The sequence below is a fragment of the Lichenostomus cassidix genome, chromosome 3 (assembly GCF_008360975.1).
Source record: "Lichenostomus cassidix isolate B80296 chromosome 3, HeHo_3.0, whole genome shotgun sequence".
Lineage (NCBI taxonomy): Eukaryota > Metazoa > Chordata > Aves > Passeriformes > Meliphagidae > Lichenostomus > Lichenostomus cassidix.
This window is the reverse complement of record NC_139483.1, coordinates 16,955,639-16,979,601: the sequence shown is the minus strand read 5'-3', so window position 1 is coordinate 16,979,601 and position 23,963 is coordinate 16,955,639. Positions and strand designations below refer to the sequence as shown.

The window sequence follows — 23,963 nt, the reverse complement described above, 5'->3', positions numbered from 1 at the left end:
GTTCAGAGGGTGTAGGTGGGTCCATGCCAGCAGTGACAAACATGTGCTGTGGTTTGCACCAGCAAATCAAGCTGTAAGTGATCTGTGTTATGAGCAAAGCTGTAACAAGGGGACAACTCGGGGTGCAGACGTGCCATGGGATTTGAGCCGTATTAGGTTTTTCCCCTTCCTTTGTCTCCTTTTCCCCCTGAACTTACAGAATCGATACGGACAGTTCTGGTTTTTACACAGGAAATACCAACTTTTCTGAATTGATGTGTACATGCGGCAGCACGGGAGCCAGGGCTGGCGCAGGTGTGAAGCTGACGAGGTGCCCAGCGAGGCGGAGATGCCTCTCCGCGGGGTGCGAGGTGGCGAGACAGGGAGGGCAAGTTTCTCCCCCCGTGACTCCCGGGACAGAGCCGATCGAGCCAAGCCAGGGGCGCGGCGGGGCTGAGCAGCGGCGTGGCACCCGGTGGAGGGGAGGGAAGGCAGGCGGGGCCGGGCTGTGCCGTGCGGGGCTGTGCTGTGCGGGGCTGTGCCGTGCCGTGCCGTGCCGTGCCGGGGCGGGGCGGGGCGGTGGCGGCGATGGCGGGGATGGCGGAGGCGCTGGCGAAGGAGCGGGCGGCGGCGGCGGGCGCAGGGCGACACGACCGCGCTGTCCCCTACCTGGGCCAGCGCTTCGGGGCGCTGCGCCAGGAGTGCCTGCAGGAGGGGAAGCTCTTCCAGGACCCCTCGTTCCCCGCCGGCCCCGCCGCGCTCGGCTACCGGGAGCTGGGGCCGCGCTCGCACAAGACGCAGGGCGTCGTCTGGCGCAGACCCACGGTAGGGCGGCGGAGGAGGGGGGATTCCCGGTGGCATCGTCCCACCGTGTCGCCCGGCTTTTCTCCTTTCCCCACCGGGTGAATTTGGGTGGAGTGGATCGCGCGGGGGCGGCGGGTCGGGGCGCGGCTGCCGAGCGCGGTGCGAGCTCTCCCTGCGCTGCAGAATCAGCCCGTTCCGTGCAGCTGGGGATGCTCAGAGCACCCGAGGCTCCCCTTCCCCCGGGAACAGCCTGGCAGCGTGATGTGCTCTGCCTGGAACAAACAAAGCAGAAAGGCCGTTTTTGTCTCCATGCAGAGCTCTCCGTGTGGAGAAATTGCTTTGGGTAGCGCTCGGGGCTGTCTCTTCCGATAACTCTTTCCCTCAGCAGAGCCAGGAGTTGACCACGGTGCGGTTTGTTCCCGAAGCAGCCATGGGAGCCGTGGGGTCAGGTGGACTCCGGGGTGCCTGCAGGCACTTCTGAAAGACCTTGGCGTAGTCAGTGGTGGGGAGGTAATGGCAGAGCGGTGTGTGCACGTGTGTGGAAATGCAGTGCACCGCCTGGCACGTCCTGTGAAGTGACATGGCTGCACACGAGCTTTGGTCACCAGCTCCCGTTCTCACTGTGCTTGGTGTGTCTGGCGCCCGCACTCACTCCTGCCCCGCTCCATCTCTGTGGTGTTCATCCGCTGTGGTCAATGGTTTGGTTAATTTGTGCAAGTGGCGCCTTGTTCCCTGCCTTCCCTGCGGCTACGTGTAATGCAAGGCTTTTCTGTTGCCAGGAGCTGTGTTCCAAGCCCCAGTTCATAGCCGGTGGAGCCACTCGCACGGACATCTGCCAGGGGGCCTTAGGTAAGGTGGGGGCAGAAAGCTGAGTATTCCATGCACCAGGACACCTACCACCTCTGTTCATGTCAAATCAGACCTTTCTCGCCTTTCCTTGGCATTTGCAGGTGGGCACCATGTGTGTTTGGCCACTGAGCACAGCCTTTCTGCATGCACCAGAAAGAGGTGACACAGACTGGTTTCCTGATGGCTTTTCTGATCATGACCAGTTCCTTTCGTGGTCACATCCGTGTGCCTGAGAGCAGCCTGACTCACTTTTGCCTTTAACAGTCTGCTTGGAAGAGCAGTTGTGTGTAGCAGGGTGTTTCTTTCCCCAGAGGGAGAGAGTGGTGCTGGGCAGGAGGGACCTCCTGAAACCTGGAGAGATGCTGTTGAGTGAAAACAAGTTGTATGGGGGATTCCGTGCTGGTTGGCAGCTCTCAAGGAAGACAAAAAACAGGGTGTTTCAGGAGGGATGGGCCAACCTGTGAGCCCTCTGCTTTTGCCATGGCTTCTGCTCAGTTTGTGCAATGGCAGCCCCTTGGTGAGGCTCTCTGGAGGAGCTCTGGGAGCTGCAGGAAGGTGCCAGGGGACAGTGGGGAGCAAATGGCTTAGTCAGGCTGTGAGTGCACAGCTATCCCAAGCTGGCTTCTCTCCTGTCTTGCATGACTGAAGGGGTTTTAGGTGGAGGGTGTCTGCAGAGATATGAGAAGTCAAGTGAAGTGAAAGCAGTAGGTTCTCATTTATTCCATAGCTGCAGTGAGAGGATTTTAGATTAGACAGCATGACTGAGGGAAAGCTCTCATGTAGGAAACATGAGTAATACATGCTGTGTTATGCTGCAGTTGACAAAGGAACCAAGTTCTGTTTGTTTGCTTTCAAATATTCACTACATTGTGACTTCTAAGTTTTGAGTCCCACTGCTGCTCTTTGTGTGTTCATGCCCAAAAATATAACAGGAAGGGAAGCTCATATTTTATGCTTATGTTTTCATTCAGAAGTTTTTTAGGTTAGTCCTTTGACAACTAGATGCAGTTTGTGTAAAAAGCCCTGACAGTAAAAATACTTAGATTCTGAACTTGGTTCTCCTCATGCCCCAGTATCATCAGTGGCATAGGTTAGGCTCTGTTGTGCCTTGTGTGGTTGCCATGTCACCAGCTTCCTTCCTGTCCTCTCTCCACCCAGTATCATGTCTCCCACCATGATTGTTTTGGCATAAAGCATATCCCAGCTTAAACACATGTGCCAGACATCTGTTATCTCTTTCTGTTGTGAAACTTTACGGTGAGAAGTTCTTCAGCTTGAAGTGTAATGCCATTTCAACATCTGGCATTTTGTACAGGTGCTGGTTCCTGGAGTCACTGCTTTCTGCAGTCTTCCAGCCTTTCTTATCCAGATACTGTTGCAGCAAGAGCATGGGAATGAAGGATTTGGAACTTCATTTACATGTTGTGAAATTGCTGTTGCTAATACCAAACTCTGTTTTAAACTGATGAAAGCATTTGCTGCCCTAGTGGTCTTTGGACCAGTCAGATGCTCTCATGGGGTTGTACGGCATCACCAGAGGATATGAACTCACTGTTGGTATTGTTGTACCTCCTGACTATACTTGAATCTGAGGTTGTCAGTGTTCTTGTTTGTATCACCTTTTTCACCATTACTAAGTACAAAAATGACTCTCCTTGTCTTCTCATTAATCTGGGCAGGATTTTGGTACTGTGTGTCAGTCCTGCACTTGATTAAAAATTAGATCCTTTTGATCTTATCTCTGTATAGCTGTTGAGTTCCTAACAGCCTGCGTGGAATCTTTGCTCTTTTACACAATGGGGCTGGCAGATGCACTGTGCAAATGCTGCTTTTTTTTCTCTCTTTGCCACTGCTTTATCTGACACCAGCATTTGTACTGATAAATTTGCTTATGCTTCCATTTACTTGAACTTTATATTTACTTTGAATGTTCATGTCCCATCACATTTTAGGATGTTATATAGGAGATTGCACTGGAAGGTGTCAGGTGCTTTTGTAAACCTCTACTTTTAATTACGCTGCTTCTTTTCCATAGGAAGCTTTTGTAGTCCTATTTATCCCCCAAAAGGCTTGATCAAAAAGCAACAGACCTGTGCCCATGGGGAGTTTCATTGCTGTTTCTAAGCCCTTCAGAATATCCAGCAGTTCTGCAGAGACATGTGAGGCATCCAGAGCACATGGACCCATCACATCTTCATGGCAGCTTCTTGGCAGGGAATGTGTAACCAAACAGTTCAGCTGATGAGCAGAAGTTCCTTTTAGCTCAGGAGTCTTTGGCCAGGTGAAGAAATTTGTTTGGCCAGGCATGAATTTGTTTCATTGCTTTTGACCTGCACTGTGATGCGTATAAGGCATAGCTGATCATCAGTGCAGAAAAGATTGTTCCCTTGGCAGTTTATTCAGTTCTCCAGACACCAGAGTTGTGCCCCTTGGGATTTGATTTCTCCTTTTTTCTGGTTTTGTGAGGGTATTTTGGGGGTTTTTGCTTTGTTGTGTTTTGTTGTTTGGATTTGGTTTATTTGGGTTTTTTGTTTGTTTGTTTTTCTTTTTGGGAGAAACTTTTAAAGGCAAGTATTTGGAGTTAGTTTTGAAGTATCACATCTGCAAAGTCAGTGATGGTATTTGGCTCCAAATGGCAGCACATGGGATGTGGTGACTCATTACAGCAGAGGGGAGGATCCAAAGCCAGAGAGGGCTTGTTCACCCTTAACCACCTTTTTTTTTTTGAGTGGATGTCACCATGGTATCACAACACTTGGGTGTAAACAGCACAGGATCTCTCAGCTGCTGTTTGGATGCAGGTGTCTCCTCACATAGAAATGTGTGAAAAAGTAACTAACTGAATAGGTTGAATTTAGAAAATCAGACCCATGGTTTTCTCGTGCTGACAACCACTCTACTGTCAGTGGGTTGCCACAGCCTCGTGTTTTTAACCAGAAAACTTTCTGGAGTCCCATGGCATTAATATAAATATACTCAGTAGCTGTTCATCTAAGAGTGTTTTAAAATAGTGATGAGTGCGTGATTGGCAGAACATACACTTTTCCTTTTATCCCATACTCTTACATGAGCTGAGCAGTGACCAGAGGAGCTGCCTTTTGCTTACAGCCCTTCAGGCATTTGATGGGTGTGTTTTGTTTGTCTGTTCTTTCCGGAATGGCTAATTTTAAGCCCTTAAGGCTATTTGTGCTTGCCTTGCAATTACTTTTTTTTCTAAAATTCTTGTTATAGCTGGAGATTAGGTAAATGCAGAGATAGGTGTATGGAAGTAAGAAGTAAAACACTGAAAGCAGCAAAAAGTAAGCATGACAGGAAATATATAGTACTTCTTGTTAATATAAATGTGTTATAGATAAACTCACAGCCTGATAATACTCCCTTTTCTGATAATCTTGTTCCATCTACTGTTCATTTACAAATTTTTTTTATGGTTAACATAAGCTTGCTAACACTCTTTTCGGATTCTAAGCAACCTGTCTGTCAGCCTCCCCTTGAACTTTCCTTCCCTATCAAAGAAAATCACTGTGAAGAACCTTGCAGAAGTACCAGTTCAGATAGTTCAGACTATTTGGTAAAGGCTTAGCTTACTTAGTGCAGTCTGAAACTCCAAGTGTAATTGCAAGATCTGTTCTCACCCAGGGTATGAATTGTCAGGTGTTCACAAAGGTAGAGATGATATCCTGGCTGTTGAGCACTTTTAAGTGTGGAAACCAAAGCATGGGGTGTCTCCCATATATGCTGCATCTGTCTTTAAACTTCAAGAAGACTTTGGCCAGCGTTGTCTGAATTAAGATGTGTGTTTGTCTGACTCCAAATTGTCCTTAGAAACCAGTATAAAGTTCAGCTGAGAGATTTTACAACAGGCTGCAATTTCAGTCAGCCTTGATGGGACAGCCAGAAAGTAAAGGAAATTCTTTATAAATTCTGCTTGTGGGTGTGGAGGTCCTCAGGGAGGAGTTTCTCCTTGAACTTCCATGCTTCTTGTCTCCTGGGGAGATATGACTCAACGATATGCTACTGCATTAAAGTGTGTATGCTCATGATCTGGAGGTTTGGTCAGCTTCTTGACCAAGCCTTCCTGAGCTGCTGTGGCCATGAGTTGGTCATTTGTTCTTCCTGTGCTGCTCTCTGCCTGCCCAGCCCCTGCCCTGGGTATGGAATAGAAATGTTTGTATTTCTTGGGAAGAATGATGTGACAGCTGCTGTCTGAGCCAGGCTCTTTGCTCCTGACCCTCTCTTTCCCAACAAGCACCTTTGCAGCGCATGGTGGTACCTCTGGATGCAGCTCCCAGAGAAGAGGGTCTCAGCTCCTTGAGGGAGGCTGTGGGAAGAGTCACCACTTTGCAGGGCGAGATGGATGTGCTGTCACAGAGTAGGAGGGGAATTTCATCATTGCTTCATAGTTTGTCACAGGAGAATAGCAAGGTGACTTTGCTGTTTAAAAACTTCTCTGAGATGCTGATTTTTTTCCGTTTCAGTACAAGCAGCCAGAGGCAGAGCTGAAGGGAAAGTTTTATGTTCCGTTCTTCCCCTCCAGGTTATGAAGCAGTAAAAGCACCTCGGGTTTTGAATATTCTTCAATTTCACCTCTTCCACCTTTCCTGAGATGTGAAAAGGCTGTGGGAGAGATGTGTTTCCCAGAGCTGCTGCTGGGGGTCAGCTGTGCAAAGTGAGGGCAGCCTGGAGGGAGCTGCAGGTTGCCTGTGTTCTGCTGGTGCTGTCTGAGCAGGGATGGATTTGGGCTGAGGGTGGACCTCGAGGGCTGCTTTAGAGTGAACTCCCCCCGAGACTTTCTCCTGTTTGGATCCCAGCTTCTCATCCATAAGCTTTTGAGCCTTTTCCTGTAGGAGAAAGGTGGCTGTATAGGGATTGCTGCTTTGCTGGCCTCTGGCCTGCTGACAGCTGTGACCGCTTCATTCATTGAACCTGCAATCCTGCAGGACTATTTTGTGGGATCTCGTGTAATACCGACTGCCCTCTGTTCTCAAAGCAGGGGAACAGCAGATCTGGTAATGGTAACAAGGAGTTTTGTGTTGGGCTGTGGCCGTCAGGGGATCATCTGGGCCTGTAAATCTCTGCCCCCCTCACTAATGGGCTGCAGGAGGCCCATGGCTGGGCAGAAAGGTTACTGCTCTGTTAAAGTGAAACTGGGCTCTGAAAATAATTGCAGAAAGTAGAGGTGTAATGTTTATAGAGCCGAGGTCTCTTCCTCCCTCTGCGTGACAGGAGGTGATGTGGAAAATCCCTGTCCAGGCAGCGCTGGGTGTCCTGGGGCTGTGGCGGGCAGGCTGGTGTGTGTTGGCTCCATCCCAGGCAGGATGAAGAGGTGTTTGGGACTGGGAAACAGTGGCTGCCTTCAGACCTTCCCTGGCACTCTGGGGACTGTGCTGGAGACCAGACATGGGACTAAACAGAGAGGCCTCGAGCAACAGCCTGCAGAGATGTGAGGTGAAAGGAGCTCCTGTTTGGAGGGAGGCTGGCAAGAGACCTTAGAGGGAGCTTGCCCACAGGACAGGTCTCTGGATAGCAGGGCAACATGTGTATTAGCCAGGGAGAAGGGAAATAAATGCAGGCTATACTTGAGCACACAGTGTCTCTTTGAGGAGAAATTACACCCCTAAGTACCTGTGTGTGCCCACAGGCTCTTTGCCTTTTCCCCATGCTGCTTCCTAATGTCTAGGCACTCAATTGAATATTAAGTTTTCTTAATAGTGCCAGAAAGGGTGATAACTGTGGTGGTAGGTCAGAAAAAGCCTGCTTTGACTTTTTTATTACTTTAGTCTTGAGGAAACACTTGCCAGGAACTGGAGGGTATTTGTGTTCATATATTTGATTTGTCTCAGAAATAAAGTGATGGGAGGGATGATCCTATCCCCGTTGAGGGAATTATTGGTTATAATGCACAATCCTGATGCAGTGCAAAAACTAAAGTTTGAATAATGAATGCTGTCTCTTTTGGGGTTTGTTTTCCTTTTATTTTTACAGGGGACTGTTGGCTCTTGGCTGCCATTGCTTCTCTCACCCTCAATGAAGAAATTCTGGCCCGTGTTGTTCCCAAAGACCAGAGCTTCCAGGATAAATATGCAGGAATTTTCCACTTCCAGGTATGTGGAAAACAGCCTTCTCCCCTCAGTGTTGTTGGCCAGGAGCCAGCATGGTTGGCTATGTATGCATGTGTGATGTTTCCTGGAATGGCTCTGTGGGATGTCAAAGAGCCAGACAGAAAAAGGGAGACATCTAAGAAGGGTGGTGGAAGGAACAAGGCCATCGACCACAGAGCTGGGAGCAAGGGCTGCCTTTGTGATCCTTCTTCCCTTGGCAGACCCAGCTGAGTGTGGGCATCACTGAACAGGGTGGGTGAAGCTAGCTGGGAGGGAAATTGCTTTTCCCCTGGGAAATCGACACTCAAAGATAAACATCCTGGTGACGGGAGTGCACAGCATGGGGTGGTGATGAGATGTTTGTGCTCTCTTTCCCGCAGTTCTGGCAGTATGGGGAGTGGGTGGACGTGGTGGTGGACGACAGGCTGCCCACCAAGAACGGGGAGCTGCTCTTCGTGCACTCGGTGGAGGGCAGCGAGTTCTGGAGCGCGCTGCTGGAGAAAGCCTACGCCAAGTGAGTCAGGGCCAGGCTGCCACCCCACTGCAATCTCTGCTTCCCCACAGCATCCCCAGCTGTATGGATACTGTGCCTTTAATGTGTCAGTCTGCATATTAGCCTCTACAGCTTCTGGGATACCCCACAATGGCTCCTTTGGTACAGCTTTGTTGACAGGTGCCTAAGACAAGGAGATGAAAGCATTGGCTTTGTTGCCGGCCAAGAAAAGTTGCTCTTGCATCTCGTGGTGAGGCTGCTCCTGGGGCAGCCTTCTGTCACCAGGACCTGGGAAACTCCATTTCATGTGCTCTGTGCACCTGTGAGGGCTTGGCAGCTGCAGTGATTCAGTGTGCAAAGCACGTCAATCAGTGTGCCCAGGTCTGTGTTCAGTGCTCATACCTGAATCTCCATTTTTGGATTGGGCAGAGAGGAATTCTATCCTCTGACTTTACTATTTTGAATTAAGAAATTTAAAGGGATTAAAAGACTCTGGAAATAGAGAGGCAAATTATTGGGTCTTAATTTTTTTTTATATATTATTATTTTTTTCTTCAGATAGCATTCAGGATTACTGTCATTGATATGACTGAACCTGCAAGCTGTATACATGATTGTGTCATATTTTCTGCTGGGCTTTCCAAGTACAGAGGTCTAAGGAGCAAAGCTGAATGGAGGGGCATGTTTGTAGCTACTGTAATGTTCGTGGAAGCAGAAATGCTGTGACAGCTGGCACAGTGAGTGCCTCTCCTGAAGGGAGGAGGAGAGGGAGCCTGGTGGCTGTGTGTGTGAGGAGAACAGGGAGCCTGATGGTTGTGTCTGTCCCTTGTTTTGTGCAGGCTGAACGGATCATATGAATCCCTCTCTGGTGGCACCACCACTGAAGGCTTTGAGGACTTCACTGGTGGAATTGCAGAATGGTATGAGCTGCAGAAGCCACCCCCCAACCTCTTCAAAATCATTCAGAAGGCACTCCAGAAAGGCTCTCTCCTTGGCTGCTCCATTGATGTGAGTTAGCAGATTTGTTGCTGGGCTCTTGCTGTGCACACAGGCAGCTGGGGGTGGACCTGTGCTGCACCTGCAGGAGCTACACACAGGATGCCAGTCCCCTCTGCCTATGGTTCTCTGCTCTACCTTGTGCCTGGAGAATTTGACCCATGAATGTGACCCAGGCATGTGCTCTTCATTGGGGATAGGTTGAAAATAAACTTCATTAGTTCATGCGAAAATAAACTTAATTAGTTTATTAGTTCAAAGCTCGTTCCCTGTCCTGTGCTTCTAAGAAAGCGTTAGCCTGGCAGCAGGATGGTACAGGCTAAGTGGCTTGGGACAGAAAGCTGCCTCTAATGGCTGCTGCAGTCAGGTGCCCAGAGGTGACAACATCCATCCTTACTGCCCCTTTTTGTTGCACACGTTGTACCTAAAATGTTCCCCAAAAAACTGGACTCTGTTCTTGAAGCAGAGAGGCTCGGACTCTTGCCAGACCTTTAAAAGCTTTTATGGGAAAACATGTTGTCAAAAGCTGAACCTGCATGGGAAAGAAAAGAGGAGCTTTGGCCCTGCCTTCAAGGATTCAGCATTGCTTTTAGCCTTGCTGAAATGAGTCTAAGTATTATTATTGTGGTAATCACCCTCCTCCCAAATGAGAATGCATCTTAGTTATGTCTAAAGGGAAGGTAAATTGTTTACAAAAACACCATTCATAATATATGTGTATATGTTTCCTCCCATTTTTCAAGTTAAATCAGAGTCCCAGGAGAGGGAGGCTTCACAGCAGGAAAAGTGCTTGGTTAATATCAGTTTGACTTCATGGTATTTTCAAGGCCTGTTTTACTCATTTGCATTTAGATAAGAATCTGACATCTAGATTTTTGCCCCAGACTGATACAAATCCCTTGGGTGAGTGGGGAGGAGAGTAAATGTATTGTGTTGATAAGTGCTGGCACTTTCTGTAGTGTAAATTAACTGTTACTGAGTTTATCCTTTGGAAAAAAAAATCTTGTAAAATCTTCCCTTCTCTTCTGTAAGAGAAATATGGACATAGAGTTTAAGCATTACATGGAGAGTGTGCTGTGGGGCAGTAACAGGGTATGAATTGACAGCAGGAATCCTGCCTGCTCAATCCAATCCTCTCTGTTTGTTTAAGCTTTGAATGTGTTTGCTTAGAGATCACACACTTCTGAAGTGGTGGGAAGACAATGACAGCCATATGTTTCATAGGTGGTTAAACATTGACTGTCTAGCAAGAAATGACTTCTCTCTGTAGTGTTTAAAGGCCAGGCTGCCCAAGTATTCTAGTGGCTGTGAAAAATTGAGAGGGGGATGTGCCTTCAGATACGAATGGCATCCAAAGTCCAGCCTGTTGCCTTGCTGCACTGCAGGGCAGGTCCTATGGTGCCAGTGCTGGGGAAAGGGACGGGAGCCTCTCATCCTGCTGTGGAGCTGAAGGGGATGTTTTGACCCCAAAGCTTGCTGGAGCTGGGTGGGATCCCAGTGTAGCCTCAGTCCAGTCACTCCCTGTTTTTCTATTGTCTCTTGAGAACATGGAGTTTATTGTGTGTATCGTTTCCCCTTTGGAGATGCACAAGAGTGGCTGCACCACACCAAGTGTTTTGGAGCCAGGAGGGAGTTTTGCTGCACTGTTGGGCTTCTGGAGTGTACCCCATGCCACAAACATGGTCCCTGGGGCTCCAGCACCCCACATGTGCTGCTGTCCCCTCTCCTTGCTCTGTCACACTTGGTGCTTCTGTGCAGCAGCTAAACCACTCCTGCAGCTTCCCTTCAAGATGAAAGCTCTGTTGGAGAGGCAAGCCTTGTTTTGTTGGATCCTCTGCCCATGGGAAGCTGCAGTCACTGATGTCCCTTACTCCTGCAGATCACCAGTGCAGCAGAAACAGAGGCAGTCACCTCCCAGAAGCTGGTGAAGGGACACGCGTACTCGGTCACCGGGGCAGAGGAGGTAGGTGTGCCACCCCAAGGGGACAAGGTGCAGCAGGTCTTGTGTGTCAGCTGGACTTACTCTTTTGGACCAGATGTGTGCACACTGTCATGGGTAGCACGGAGTTACTTGCTCTGTTGTGTTTTTTATCACTGTAGAAGATGAAGGAGGAAGTGTGGTGCTGAGTCCCTGGGTAACTCTCCATGCACTTCTGATCCCATCAGGTGAACTTCCGAGGAACAGTGCAGAAGCTGATCAGAATCCGAAATCCCTGGGGGGAAGTGGAGTGGACTGGGAAATGGAATGACAAGTGAGTTGATGGCATACTTGTTGCTAGTAGCCCTTTACTGCAGGGGTGCAGTCATGTTTCTATGCTCATCTGTCTTTTCCCTACCTCAAATTCCTCTCTAAGTCTTGTCTGGATGTGATGTTCACATGGAACTGTTTCAGAGAGAAGCATCCCATCACTGTCATTTCCCTCATAGCCATCACAGTATGTGGTGCCTTTCATCTAAATTACTTCCTTTGTGGAAGTGCAGTGATTTGGTTGGTGAATCCTAGAAAGTTCCCTGTAGTTTCTACTTATTTAAGAGCCTGGATTCAGTGGTGAGCTTCTGAAAACTTGCTTTCTAAAAGGGCTTTAGAAACCCATTTTTGTTGCTAGCAGTGAAATCTGGAGTTTCCTCACTTCTGCATGTGGCTGGGCAGTTTTTATCCTGATACTTCCTTTTTCTAATACAAAGCTCTGTCTCAACCCAGGCATTAGCGCTTTCTGAAAATAACACTGTGCCTTCTCATCCTTACCTTGGATATTTGAGAAGCGAGGTATCTTATGTGCCAGGTCCATCTATTTTTAATTCTGCAGTGCTTTGAGAATTCTGGAGCTGCTAAAAGTGAGATCTTGTGGAGTATTGCAGTAACGTGGAAAGTGAAATCATTGTGCCAGGAGAGCTACGTTAGGGTTTCACCTTTCCCATATGCTGTAGCTGATGATGAGTTCTTTTCCAGCTGCCCAAACTGGAGTGCTGTTGACCCTGAGGTGAGGGAGCGACTGACCAGGAGACACGAAGATGGGGAATTTTGGTAAGTGTCACAGGGTTCCCATTCCAGAAGGGAGTGTCATCTGCCCTGCTTCTTTTTCATACAAAGTAACCTCTCCAGTTTACTCTCCAAGATGAGTGTGCAAATTCATCCCAAATCCTAGTGCCAAATCACAGTGACAGGAGGGAGGATGGACAAGGTAGTTGCATGGAAAAGCTGTCCCTTCTGAGGACACGTTGCCAGTGGCATTGCCTCCCACAGGATGGCGTTCAACGACTTCCTGAGGCATTACTCCCGCCTGGAGATCTGCAACCTGACTCCAGACACACTGGCAAGTGACAAGTACAAAAAGTGGAGCCTGCTGAAGCTGGATGGGAACTGGAGGCGAGGAGCCACTGCAGGGGGCTGCAGGAATTACCCAAGTAAGAAAGACTGGGGAAACATTTTACTTGTCTGCTTGTACTTTCTCTGGGAGGTTCTGGGAAATGGTTTGAGGTGGCTTACAGGATACCAAGCACTAATCTCCAAAAGGTGCAGGTGTCTGGGAAATGTGGCTCCATGATGAGGGTCGGGTTGTGATTATAAAGGCTGGGGTGGGGGTGCATTTGTTTTCCCTTCTCAGCTCATTTTGGCAGTCAGAGCCACAGCTGACATGTTAATATATCATCACGGTTGCTGTCAAAGAAGTCTCTGAGCAGTTTGCATAAATCCACTTTCCAGACACTTTCTGGACAAACCCTCAGTATTTAATCAAGCTGGAGGAAGAAGATGAGGACCCTGATGACCCTGAGGGTGGCTGCACTTTCCTCATTGGGCTGATCCAGAAGCACCGTCGGAAGCAGAGGAAGATGGGGGAGGACATGCACACCATTGGCTTTGCGATTTATGAGGCAAGGAAGGCTGTAAAGGGATGTGGGAGGAAAAGGGAAAATCATTCCCCCTATAAATGGAGTCGTGCAGTTCTCATGCTGGGCTTTCCATCAAAATTCACATGGGTTGAGTCGAATGACAGCTGCAGCAAGGAGGCTGGAAAGGAACAAAAAGCTGCATTATTGTCTTGCTCAGCCCCTGTCTCCTCTCCTGGTGATGGAGAGGTCAGAGGGGCAGGAGTATGAAAGAGGAGGTGGGAAGAAATAGTAGAGAAATCGACCCTACAAAAAAAATCACAGTGTGTTCAGGGAGGAGATTGAACAGGAAGCCACAACCAGCCTGGCTGTAGCTGTGGCTGTGCCAGGCTGTGCCCACATTGCCCCAGGGGAGCCTCACCTGCCTCTGGGATGGAGCTGGGAGCTGAGCCAGCACTCAGCCTTGGGTGATGTGGGCTCAATACTCACCTTCCCCTCAAGCCAAGTCTTCTTTTTTTTCCTTTTTTTTTCCCAAGAAAGTGGATGTATCTGCTAACTAATGGTGTGAAGAAGTAGCCCTGGAGAAGCCATTCAGCAAGCAAATAATTCTCTCATTTTCTCCTTGCAGGTGCCCCCAGAGGTATGTGGCATGAGTTGGTGGTCGAGGTGCAGAGTTGGGGCTGAATGGTTGGTGGGAAGAAGTGGTTCAGAGGATCCTGCTTCACTGCAGGACCACAGGACTGCACAGAGTCTGGAGTTAGAGGCCATTTATCCTGGAAAGGGCCTTGAGCCCACGTTGCATTTTCAGAGTGTCTTGGATTGGGTTCTGTACTGCAGAAACTCACCAAAGCAGCTCTTCTGTGGCTCTTCTCCCAGCCCAGCCCCACACCAGCTCCCCAAGTTTGTGTAGAGTTCATGTTTGACTCACGAATAATATTCCAAGGAGGTATTTACATTCACTTCCCTGAGCACCACCTTTATTGGTTTCTCTGTGTTTCTACCTGCAGGGAACTAATAGTACACCCTGGGGGTCACAGAGGGGTGGCAATGCAGTAATACCTCTGAGCTGTTTCTCCTCAGAGGATGGACTGAATTTGAGCAAAACCCCTGGATAACTCCATTACTGAGTTTGTTGTTCCTGTGAGGGTCTGTGCAAAGCAGCCAGGGCACCTCTTGGCTCCTGAGACTGTGCCTAAACCAGTGTCTTTTACGTAAAGAATGGTTTCATCAGGGAAAAAAATGGTGCTACTGGTTAATTAAATCTCTTGTGTACCTTTTTAATGCCTTAGCAGTACTCTGACATTCACCCTAGTGGTTCAAATATTTCATTTCCCTAAGAAAACTGATTCTAACTACAGTCCCATGACTTTTCTTTCCCCCAAAAGGTGGATTTTATCTCCTGCTGCTGCAGCAGGTCTGACAGGTTCTGCATTCTTAAAAATCTGGGAGGACAGGAAGGATTAGGTTTCTGAGAGATGCACACTCCTGAAATTGGCTTCTGGAGCTGAAACAGCCCACCTGTAAGACCCTGCAAAAAAGAGTTCATTCTGGGGGTCATAGAATCATACAATGGTTTGGGTTGGAAGGGACCTTAAAGATCATCCAATTTCAACCCCCTGCCATGGGCAGGGACACCTTTCACTAGATATTACACTCCAAATACAATTTAATTTTATTATTTTGTTTTGTTTTATTCTTGGAGCCCTCCATAAGCAGGCTCTGCTTTAAAGCAGCCTGATCTCAGAGGCAGAGCTGAGCTGCAGGCAGCACCAGCTCTGGGGGGCAGAGGGACATGGCTCATGTACCATCTCAATTTAAAGAAAAATAGTTGGTGGAAGAATTTGCCCAATGTCTTCAGACACCCTTCATCGTCTGCAAAACAAAAGCATGGCCTGAATGATTTATTGCAAAGACCTGCAGTGCCATCTCAGGAGTGCTGTGGTGGGATACACCCACCCCCTTTCTCTTCTTTTTCAGTTCTGTCAAACTGACATCTCTTATTTTATTTTTTTTAATTGTCTTTTCCCCATGCTTAGCTAACTGACATATATATGATATTTTTAATTTCTAAATGTGAACACATGCAGACTGCAGAGGTTTTTCTTTTCCCCTTTCTTTGCTTCTTCTAAGTTTTCTGGCCAGACGAATATTCATTTGAGCAAAAACTTCTTCCTGACCAATAAAGCACGGGAAAAATCCAACACCTTCATCAACCTGCGGGAGGTGCTGAACCGCTTCAAGCTCCCTGCCGGAGAATACATCATCGTGCCCTCCACCTTCGAGCCCAACAAGAACGGGGACTTCTGCCTGAGAGTCTTCTCTGAAAAAAATGCAAACTCCACGTAGGTAGCTTTTGGTGAGCATAGAACAGCAGTGTGGGCACATGGGAGATTGTTATTTTTATTATTATTGTTATTGTTGTTGTTATTATTATCCATATTATTATTTAATTAAAATTAAAAGACTTAGATACATTGCATCTTAAAGAGAGCTGGGCTAAAGCCTCAGGAAGGGGTGTGAGGTCTTTTGTATTGAGTTTCCCTGATTCAAAACAAGCAAAACCCTTCCTCAATCCTGTAATATTTTGCTGCATATTCCTGCAACAGTGAGAAAACCAGGAAGTCTGTTGTGTGAGGATGAATTCAGCTTTTGATGGGCTTTTAGCAGTGCCTGGGCACCATCTGTAGGTCTGGTGCTTCCTCAGCACCTGGGGGACAGCATGAAACACATTGGAATTGCTGCAGGGCTCTCACTTTTTTGCTATTTTAAAGAGAAAAAAAAAAGAAATTACTAGACAAAGTTTGATTTGTACCCAAAAACCTGGTCCAGTGCTAAGTAGGCAGTGACCCCAAAGAGTTATGTGTGCCCCAAATTCCTGTCTGTGACTCTGCAGGACATTGCACAGTTTGTAGTGTCTTGTCAAACCTTGTTGCCATAGCTGGCAAAATACAGCTTTCCCTGTGGTAGGCAGTCTTGGTGGCTAATCAATCCAGTAATTTTTGAATGTTTGTTGTTATTTCTATATTTTAAGGAATCCGTCTTTAGCTGAAGCTTGAAGGAAAGACATTGTAAAAGTGACTTGTTTTGATTTTAATACTGATTTCTTTATCTTTCTAGGGTGATAGATGATGAAATTGAAGGCAATTTTGATGAGGTATACCAAATTATATGTTTTAAATTGAGATAATTTTGTTGTAAGAGGAGGGGGCAGGGATGCCTGTTCCCTGTGCAGGGGGATGTTTTCTGTAGGAATTATCAAGAACTGTTGTCCCACTTTGGGAAAAGATCTTTCGATATCCATAGCTGAACATCAAGCAAATAGAAGCATCATCAGCAATATAATGGAAACATGTGTTTTCCTTTATCCAGAGCTTGGACTTCTAGGCAGAGGTACACCCAAGTACACGCTTAAGAGTTAACTGGAGCCACAGGGAATTCCCTTTGCTCTCCAGGAATCCAGGAGTGCAGCTTTCAGCAGCAGGGGTGTTTCTGCATGTGATGCTGTTTCCATGAGTAACCAGTGGCTCACCATATGTTCAGTCTTGCTGGAGCTGGGGATGCTTTGCCTACTAATGCATCTCCCCATGTGTTATGGGGTTTTTTCCCAGCATTTGCAATGCCAGCATTTTGAGGTGCCCCTGAAAATAAAAATCATAGTAAAAACCACTTTGTACCTTAACCTCGCCATTTAAATTTTTTACTAAGGGCAAGGAAATGCATTAAATCTTTCTCAGGCAGAAACTTTACTCCTTTTGACATTCTCTGTTTCTATCTTTCAGACTGAGATCAGTGAAGATGACATCGAACCAAGCTTTAAAAAGCTTTTTGGGCAGCTAGCAGGAAGTGTGAGTGTTTTTCTGGTAATATCTTAATGGCATCATGGGTGAGTGGGTAAGAGAGATGCCTCCCTAGAGAACTAAACCCAAGGCAGAGTTTAGTTCTTGTGCTGAGTCAGCTCTCAAGTGTGAGCACAGTTGTGCATCCCAGAATCTATGTAGTCACTCACCTGCTTCCACAATGGATTTGTGAGTGTTCTGGTGAACAATCTCTGCTCCTTTTGAACTGTGGGCTCGCCTTTTATCTCTGCAGGGCCTGAATTCTGTCCTTGGGCAGAGCATATGGCTGGGCTGTGCCTTCTCCCCAGGCTGCTCTTGCCTCAGGCACACCTTGCAGTGGGTGTGCTGATCTGAGGATTGCTGGTGCTCCTGGGAATGGGAGGTGGGGAGAGCTTCCCACTGTCTCCATTCAAGGGAACTGAACATGAAGGGATGTTTGAAACTGGACAACTTGCCCAAAGGAATCAGAAGCTGCAGATGGTGTCTGCAGCTCACAGTGGAAAATTTGTTTTCCCCTTTTCCACAGGATGCAGAGATCTCTGCCTTCGAACTGCGCAGCATCTTGAATAAAATCCTGGCGAAACGTAAGTGCCTTCCTCCAACAGGAGCTTCAGGTGGCCACCAGCAGGTTTCCAGCATGACCATGGGAGCACTGAGGCCACCACTGACCTGGGCAGGGCCAAAGCCTGGGCTCTGCCCCAGGTCTGCTGCTCGGTTCTCCATATGGCCATGGCCATGTGCTCTCTCTGCTGCTTCAGGAGGCTGCAGAAATGCTGGGGCTGTGCCAGCCCAGAAGGTGTTTCACAGGATGTGTGCTTTGGCAGGGTACAGATGGGTGTCTTTTATCCCAGCATCTGCCACTGGGAATTGGCTGCCAGAAAGATGGATTTGAATAATCCTTGGTAATAATCAAGAGAGGCATTGCTGCTGTTTTAGTATTGATCCAGTCCTGATGGTTCAAACAGTAGCCCAGCCAATGGTTCAGGGTGTCCCTAAGGAGGAAGAGAAACTTTGAAACTCTGTGCTTCTTTTTCTGTGAAGTGATTCCTAGCTTGGCTCTGCATGGTTTTCCATCCCTTTAAAGAGTGCATGAGAAACAAGTGCTTGGAGAAATAAGTGTCCTTTTAATTTCCAAAATGAAATCTTATGCAGATGGTCAGGACTGTGGTGTGTCTGTGTGCACCAGCCAGTTAGCAGTGGGGTGTTGCTGGTTCTCCTGCTGACCTCTGTAAGCTGGAAGTCCACGTTGTCTGCACAAGTTCATTTTGCAGGCAGACAGTAAGAGCAGGAAAGCTTTTGTCTCTGTCTCTTGCTCCTGTAGCACACCTACAAACCAGACTAACCAGGCTGTTTGCTTGGGGACACATCCCAGCTAACCTGCACCCAAAGCCTTTTTGTCAGCTCAAAGGAAGCCACCAGTGGCAAATAAGGTGTGGATACACTGGTGAGAGAGCTCATGAGCTATTTAGGAAGGTGCTGTGGTGCAGTATGCAGTGATAATCCTGTCTTTTGCTCTTTTTTTTACAGGTCAAGATATTAAATCTGATGGCTTCAGTATTGAGACATGCAAAATAATGGTTGACCTGTTAGATGTATCCTTTAAGGCTCTTCCTAGATGATATTCCACTTCCTGTGCTGAAGCAGGCAAGCAGCCTTTGCTCCCTGGTGGGTCCATCCTGATGTACTAATAGTTCCTGAGGTGGAGAAGGTGGTTTTACCCTGATTGCCCTGAAAAAGCCAGTCCCTTGCTATTATTGTTCACCATGACACATGCGTTATCCCAGGCAATGGGGAAATCCATTCTCAAACAAGACAGTCTGCTTGGAAGCCTTCCCAGCTGTTGGGTGTTCTGGTTTAGCTGGGGACAGTGATGTTTGTGCTGGGAAAAGGCTCTCAGCATGGTGTGCATGGCCTTGGCTGTAGGGTTGTTTCAACTCACTGTTATCTGGCTGGAGTTGGTAAGAGCATCACAAAGCCATGGGGACATAGCACATGGAAAATGAGGGAAACAGAGTGTTTTGTTTTAACATGCCATACAGGCAGCAGAGAGTACGCAGGATTTTAGGAGCTTTTACTCCAAAGAATGCAGGCGAAAGTGTAGGATGAAGGATCAGGTCTAAGAATAGTTGTGTTCAGCTTCTCTGTGCAGTGGGAGTTGAATTGCAGAGTTGGAAAAGGGAAAATTACCGGCACAAGATGATACTCTTCTATAATTTGGTGTAAAATACAGCAGTCCATAGGGACTCCTTGGCAGGTGTTGGGAGCAATGCCATGACCAGGTTATTTTGTTAGCTGTTTGCACAGTAACTGAAGGTCTCCAAATAGCAGGCTTGGCTGTGGCTTTTCCTGTTTATAATCCAGACCTGGGGTTCATGCTGCAGTAACTGCAGGTGTTGAACTCACTACACAGGACAAAATGGCATCATCCTGGCTGGTTTGTATTTGTAGTGAAAAGAGACAGAGCTGCAGTGGGGGAGCAGAAAGACCTTGTGAACTGGTCATGGTTTAAATCAATCCTACTAATGATTTAGAAAGGAATCTTGGAGAACAACTGTGTATTCAACAGGATGAGTCCTGCAGAGAGGATGAGTCCTTCAGAGAGGACTTAAATCCCCTTTTTGTTTGCAATTTAAGTCACAACTGCCTATGCAAGTAAACTCAGCACAGGGAGAGGAAACCCCTTTTTCTTCCCTCTGAAGAAATTTCCTTAACTCGGAGAAGAATGATGGGAGTGGGAAACTGGGACTGAAGGAATTCCACACCCTCTGGACAAAGGTTCAGAAGTATCAGGTAAGACACAACCTCTTTGGGAGAACAGTCACATGTAGAAGTGGCTGTAGACTCCTTTGCCTCATGCAGTGTGTACAGTCACCTTTCCCAGAGCAGAAACTGTCTTCAATCCCCCAGGTTTTGTCTTTATCTGCCCTGGCTGCTGCATTAAAAAAACTTACTTTCCAAAGCCACATTTAGAAGAAATGGATGCAAGTGCCAAGTCCTTCAGACCAGTGCAAAGTGCTTTAAGTAGTATGCAAGCTGCATTTCAAAATGCTTCGCTTCTGACGGAAGCCAAACCACACTCTGAATTATTGTCAAGGTTTGACTTTGGGTTTTGTGTTTTGCAGAAAATTTACAGGGAAATTGATGTGGATCGATCGGGAACCATGAACTCATATGAGATGAGGAGAGCACTGGAAACAGCAGGTATTTTTATTGATCTGTCTCTTTATAGGATTACATCAGTTTCAAGCTGGGTTGAGAGATGCTCACTAGTCTGCTGTATGTCACTTGGTAAGCTGAAAAATCCTTGTGTTCCCAGACCTGGAGGCCTCAGATCCAGTGCTGAGCCTGGGCTCTTGCCCTGCCATGCAGGTGCACTAAAATCATCTCAAGGGAGTGACAAGTTTGCAGTTATTTTCTTTAGTGACCAGCTTTTGGAGAAGCACAAATAACTGCAACAATCTGCTCTTTTAGCATCATAATGATGTCTTCCAGTGAGTCCCTCTGGGTATAGAGGGACATGAGCCAGTAACTGGGATACTGTGACCAAGGGAATGGAATTGGCTTGACCAAGGGGTGATGATCTCAGCAATGTTAAGAGCCAAGTTGCTGCTGCATACACTGAAAGGCAAATCTGGTTAGGACAGTGAGGGGCTATCCCAGAGCCATACAATCCCATATTAACTTACTGAATTTTGGGCACTCTGGAGCCTTCCCCTCCAGCTACCACAGAAGATGAGGCAGCATTTCATTTGATACCCATGTTTAGATAGTCTTTGGAAATAGAGTGTTTTAAATCCTTGACATTGTATTTTCAGGGTTCAAGCTGAACTGCCAGCTCCATCAGGTCATTGTGGCTCGTTTTGCTGATGAGGATCTTGTAATTGACTTCGATAACTTCGTGCGCTGTTTGATTCGGCTGGAAACCTTGTTCAGTGAGTACCTGCTCAGTCACCAGACAGGCTCTGCTGCTTTGTGATTCCTGCAGCAGAACTGTCCAGAAGCCCAAGATAAGGTACTCAGACAAATTCAAAATTGAGATACTAATTTGGCACCCCAGTCTGCATGCTTCTCCTAGATCCAGGAATCACTCTTTTAGGCCAGTCTTCCCTAAAACAACTCTATGTTGGTTTAAAAATACTAGACACCAATTAAAAATGTTCAGTCTTGTTCCTGCACAATGACTTTAGATTTGGGGTGTAGGCTTTTGTCAAGTTTTAGATTCTGGGACTAAATTCCTTATTGATCCTGAAGCACAAGGAAGGGGAAGACTTTCCAGTTAGTTCTTATATTCACCCTTGTCTGTCATCTCTCTCCCACCACAGAAATGTTTAGAAAACTTGATGCTGAGAAAACTGGGACAATAGAATTGAACCTTGTTAATGTAAGTTCATTTAGATCTAAAACATTTGTATTCATTTTTTGGAGGAAAGTGTGTGTGTTTGTGTGTGTGAGAGTGAAAACAGCAGTCTGTCCTGCTCCATTCTGACTGATTATGGCTGATTATAAGTTTGTGCTGGATTTATATACCTTTTGTATTTACAATCAGCCTTAAGAAAGGTTACCTTTTAAAAATCTACCTACATCACAACCTATTCTCTAACAGACAGACAAGGTTACTTGCACCAGAAGCCCTTTATCTTGTTACTGGCAGTAATTTTGGCTTCTTCCCTGATTTTTCTGTCAGCAGGGCAAAATGTAGGTGCAGTTGTGTAGGCAAGACTCATGGTCTTGCTCATGTCTGCTTCTTTGTGCACCGTGAGTACCCTGTGCCCTGTAGAAAGCACTAAGTTTGGAGAAAAGTACCTTCCTAGACGTTTGACTTGCTTATTACCTGAACATAACTTATTTCTGAACCTAAAGGAAGAATGCACAATCATCCCAAAACTCTGATTTAAATGAGATATAAATCGCTCAGGAAAGATCCTAAAATTGCTTCTGTAACAGGCTGACTTTATGCTAGAAATGGGAATATGAATGCTTGCTTCAGGTCTTTGTACTAAATTTAACCTCATTTTCCTCTCTCTCTTGTTATTATAGTGGCTGTGCTTTACTGTCATTTGAGCTACTGGCATCAGGTTGAGACCTCAACAAGAGCACAATCAGGTGAAGATAATCAAGCTCTATACATGTAATATCCTAACATGAATGTGCCTTAACTTACACATAGCAGATTTTGCACGCAATTGCAAGAGCATTCTACTTCAACAGAAGAATCTGCAACCTCATTTTTATGTCTGACAGTCTTTGCCTACTATTATATAGCTCTGGACAAAGGCTTTAATTTAGTATTTATCCTCAGTGCAAGTTTTGAAAATACTGCTTTGCTAATATCTTCATATTTAAGGTGTTTTACACGACTCCAGGAAGAAAGCTCATTACAGCTGGACAATCTGGTTTAATAAAGTGCTTTTTGAACAACAGCTAATCTGAAATTAGGAGAGAGATAGTATTGCGTATCTTACCTGAACACCTATACTCAGAGATAGGGGTTCCTTGATGTTTTGTGTCAAGCCTCACACTATTCTAGTTAAATGTTCTTTAAAGAATTTCTGTAGTAAGTATGCTTGACCTAAGTGACCATTGGTGTGCCTAGAGCAGGAGGCTGTTGGCAACAAGACTCCTCCAAGAGAAAGCCCATGCTTTCAGGTGGAATCTTGAGTTCCTGTATCTTATTTATATCCCTTTGAAATACATGAAAGTATTTAAATAAAAAGAGTGGAAATACAGCTTGCAGAACTGTTATTTCTGCTGAAAATAAACCCTTTGGGTTTTGTTATTTTTTTGCTAGAAAGAGATCATCACAGTGCAGATGCAGAGCTTTTGCTTTCAGGAAAAGAACTTGTTGCCTTTTAAAGGGTAAAAGCAGCACTCTGGAACTGATTGTGGCTGTGTTGCAGTTAATGAAATGTTAGATAGGCTGATACTTTAAAAGATTAATGCTTGAACAGCTAAAGATCTCTAAGGTAATTAATACTATATACCCCACACCCAGCCTGTTGAAATCACAGGCTGTGATCATAAGCCAATTGCTGCTGCCTTTAGTTTCCCCATCTGAGGAATTGTGTCCTCCTTCTTACAAACAACTTATAATGGGAGCTTCTCAGAAAGCAGTAAGACTTACCTAGTAGGAAAACATGAGTCTGCAGGCTGAGGCACTTCCTAAATACACTTAAGGAATTATTTGCTCCTCTGTTGTATTGGTTTAAAAACAAACCAGTGGGAGATCACAAGTCAAGATTGAAATTAAAAATAAGTGAAATAATACAAGGAAAAGCACTGACAAAGTCAGATACAACCTAACACCCTGTTAGGGTGGTAGTAGCAGTCCAACTGAAGTAGTCCAGTTGAAGCAGTGATCCTGTGAAGGTCTAGTCTCCAGCTGAAGATCCAGTGGTAGCTCTGGTCCTCTGGGAACCCAGTAGACAGGGCTAGCTCAGGCAGTTCCAGGGCCAGGTTATATTCAGGTGGGAACACCTGGCTCCTCCCTCCTCGGCAGAGCATCTCACAATGGGATGAGATAAGTCCATGAGTCACACGGTGGGTCCCTGATGGCCCATTGCCTGTCATGCGGGGTGGGTCGTTAGCAAGTGATAATAGCTAACGGATGGCCCATTGCCTGTCATCCGGAGTGGGTGATAGCAGCTAATGGCCCACAGCTGATGGTAATAGAATACTTAACTACATCAATATTGCAACCTAGGACATTATCCACCCCTTATTCTATTACCATCTACACAGTTCTCACTTAAGATAAGGTCTCCTTGTGGGACACAACGGGTTTCCCCATCTGCCTGCATCACCCACCAAGTATAACCAGGTCCTTGGGCAAAAACAACCCCACGGATGGGCTTGCCTTTGCCTGAGGTGGGACTAATCCAAACAGTCTTTCCTAAAAAACCTCTTACGTGTATCACAGGGACTTTATCTCCATCCACTGTGTGCAAAGGTTCGGACTCGGCAGGACCGGCTCGATTGATAGAACCCCTTGTGTTAACCATCCAGGTGGCCTTTGCTAAGTTCAGTTCCCAATTTTTGAAGGTTCCCCCGCCAAGTGCCTTCAAAGTTGTCTTAAGTAGT

The 23,963-nt window shown here is 46.6% G+C and overlaps 1 protein-coding gene and 1 long non-coding RNA gene across 4 annotated transcripts; one reads left to right on the top strand and one right to left on the bottom strand.

Moving 5' to 3' along the window:
- The first annotated feature begins 536 nt into the window (after window positions 1-536).
- Window positions 537-22,645, top strand: CAPN2 (calpain 2). 3 transcript variants are annotated; one of them, XM_085054717.1, is made up of 21 exons: window positions 537-804; window positions 1,563-1,632; window positions 7,618-7,736; window positions 8,114-8,247; window positions 9,066-9,234; window positions 11,102-11,185; window positions 11,389-11,474; window positions 12,173-12,247; window positions 12,467-12,627; window positions 12,926-13,095; window positions 13,679-13,690; window positions 15,181-15,392; window positions 16,168-16,204; window positions 16,830-16,895; window positions 17,413-17,470; window positions 18,414-18,478; window positions 19,608-19,676; window positions 20,009-20,087; window positions 20,702-20,818; window positions 21,209-21,267; window positions 21,924-22,645. In XM_085054717.1, exons 1-21 carry the CDS (start codon window positions 568-570, stop codon window positions 21,945-21,947), a joined length of 2,103 nt encoding a protein of 700 aa, XP_084910843.1. In that variant the 5' UTR covers window positions 537-567; the 3' UTR covers window positions 21,948-22,645. The 3 variants fall into 3 exon arrangements, with proteins under 3 accessions (XP_084910843.1, XP_084910842.1, XP_084910841.1); XM_085054716.1 differs by lacking the exon at window positions 13,679-13,690 and having other exon boundaries at window positions 12,926-13,107; XM_085054715.1 differs by lacking the exons at window positions 537-804; window positions 1,563-1,632; window positions 13,679-13,690 and adding an exon at window positions 6,615-6,756 and having other exon boundaries at window positions 12,926-13,107.
- On the bottom strand, window positions 12,930-15,185 carry LOC146439181 (uncharacterized). The gene is made up of 2 exons (XR_014850694.1): window positions 13,540-15,185; window positions 12,930-13,231 (listed from the first exon to the last, which is right to left on the bottom strand). It is a non-coding gene; the product is annotated as an uncharacterized LOC146439181 (long non-coding RNA).
- Window positions 22,646-23,963: the final 1,318 nt, after the last annotated feature.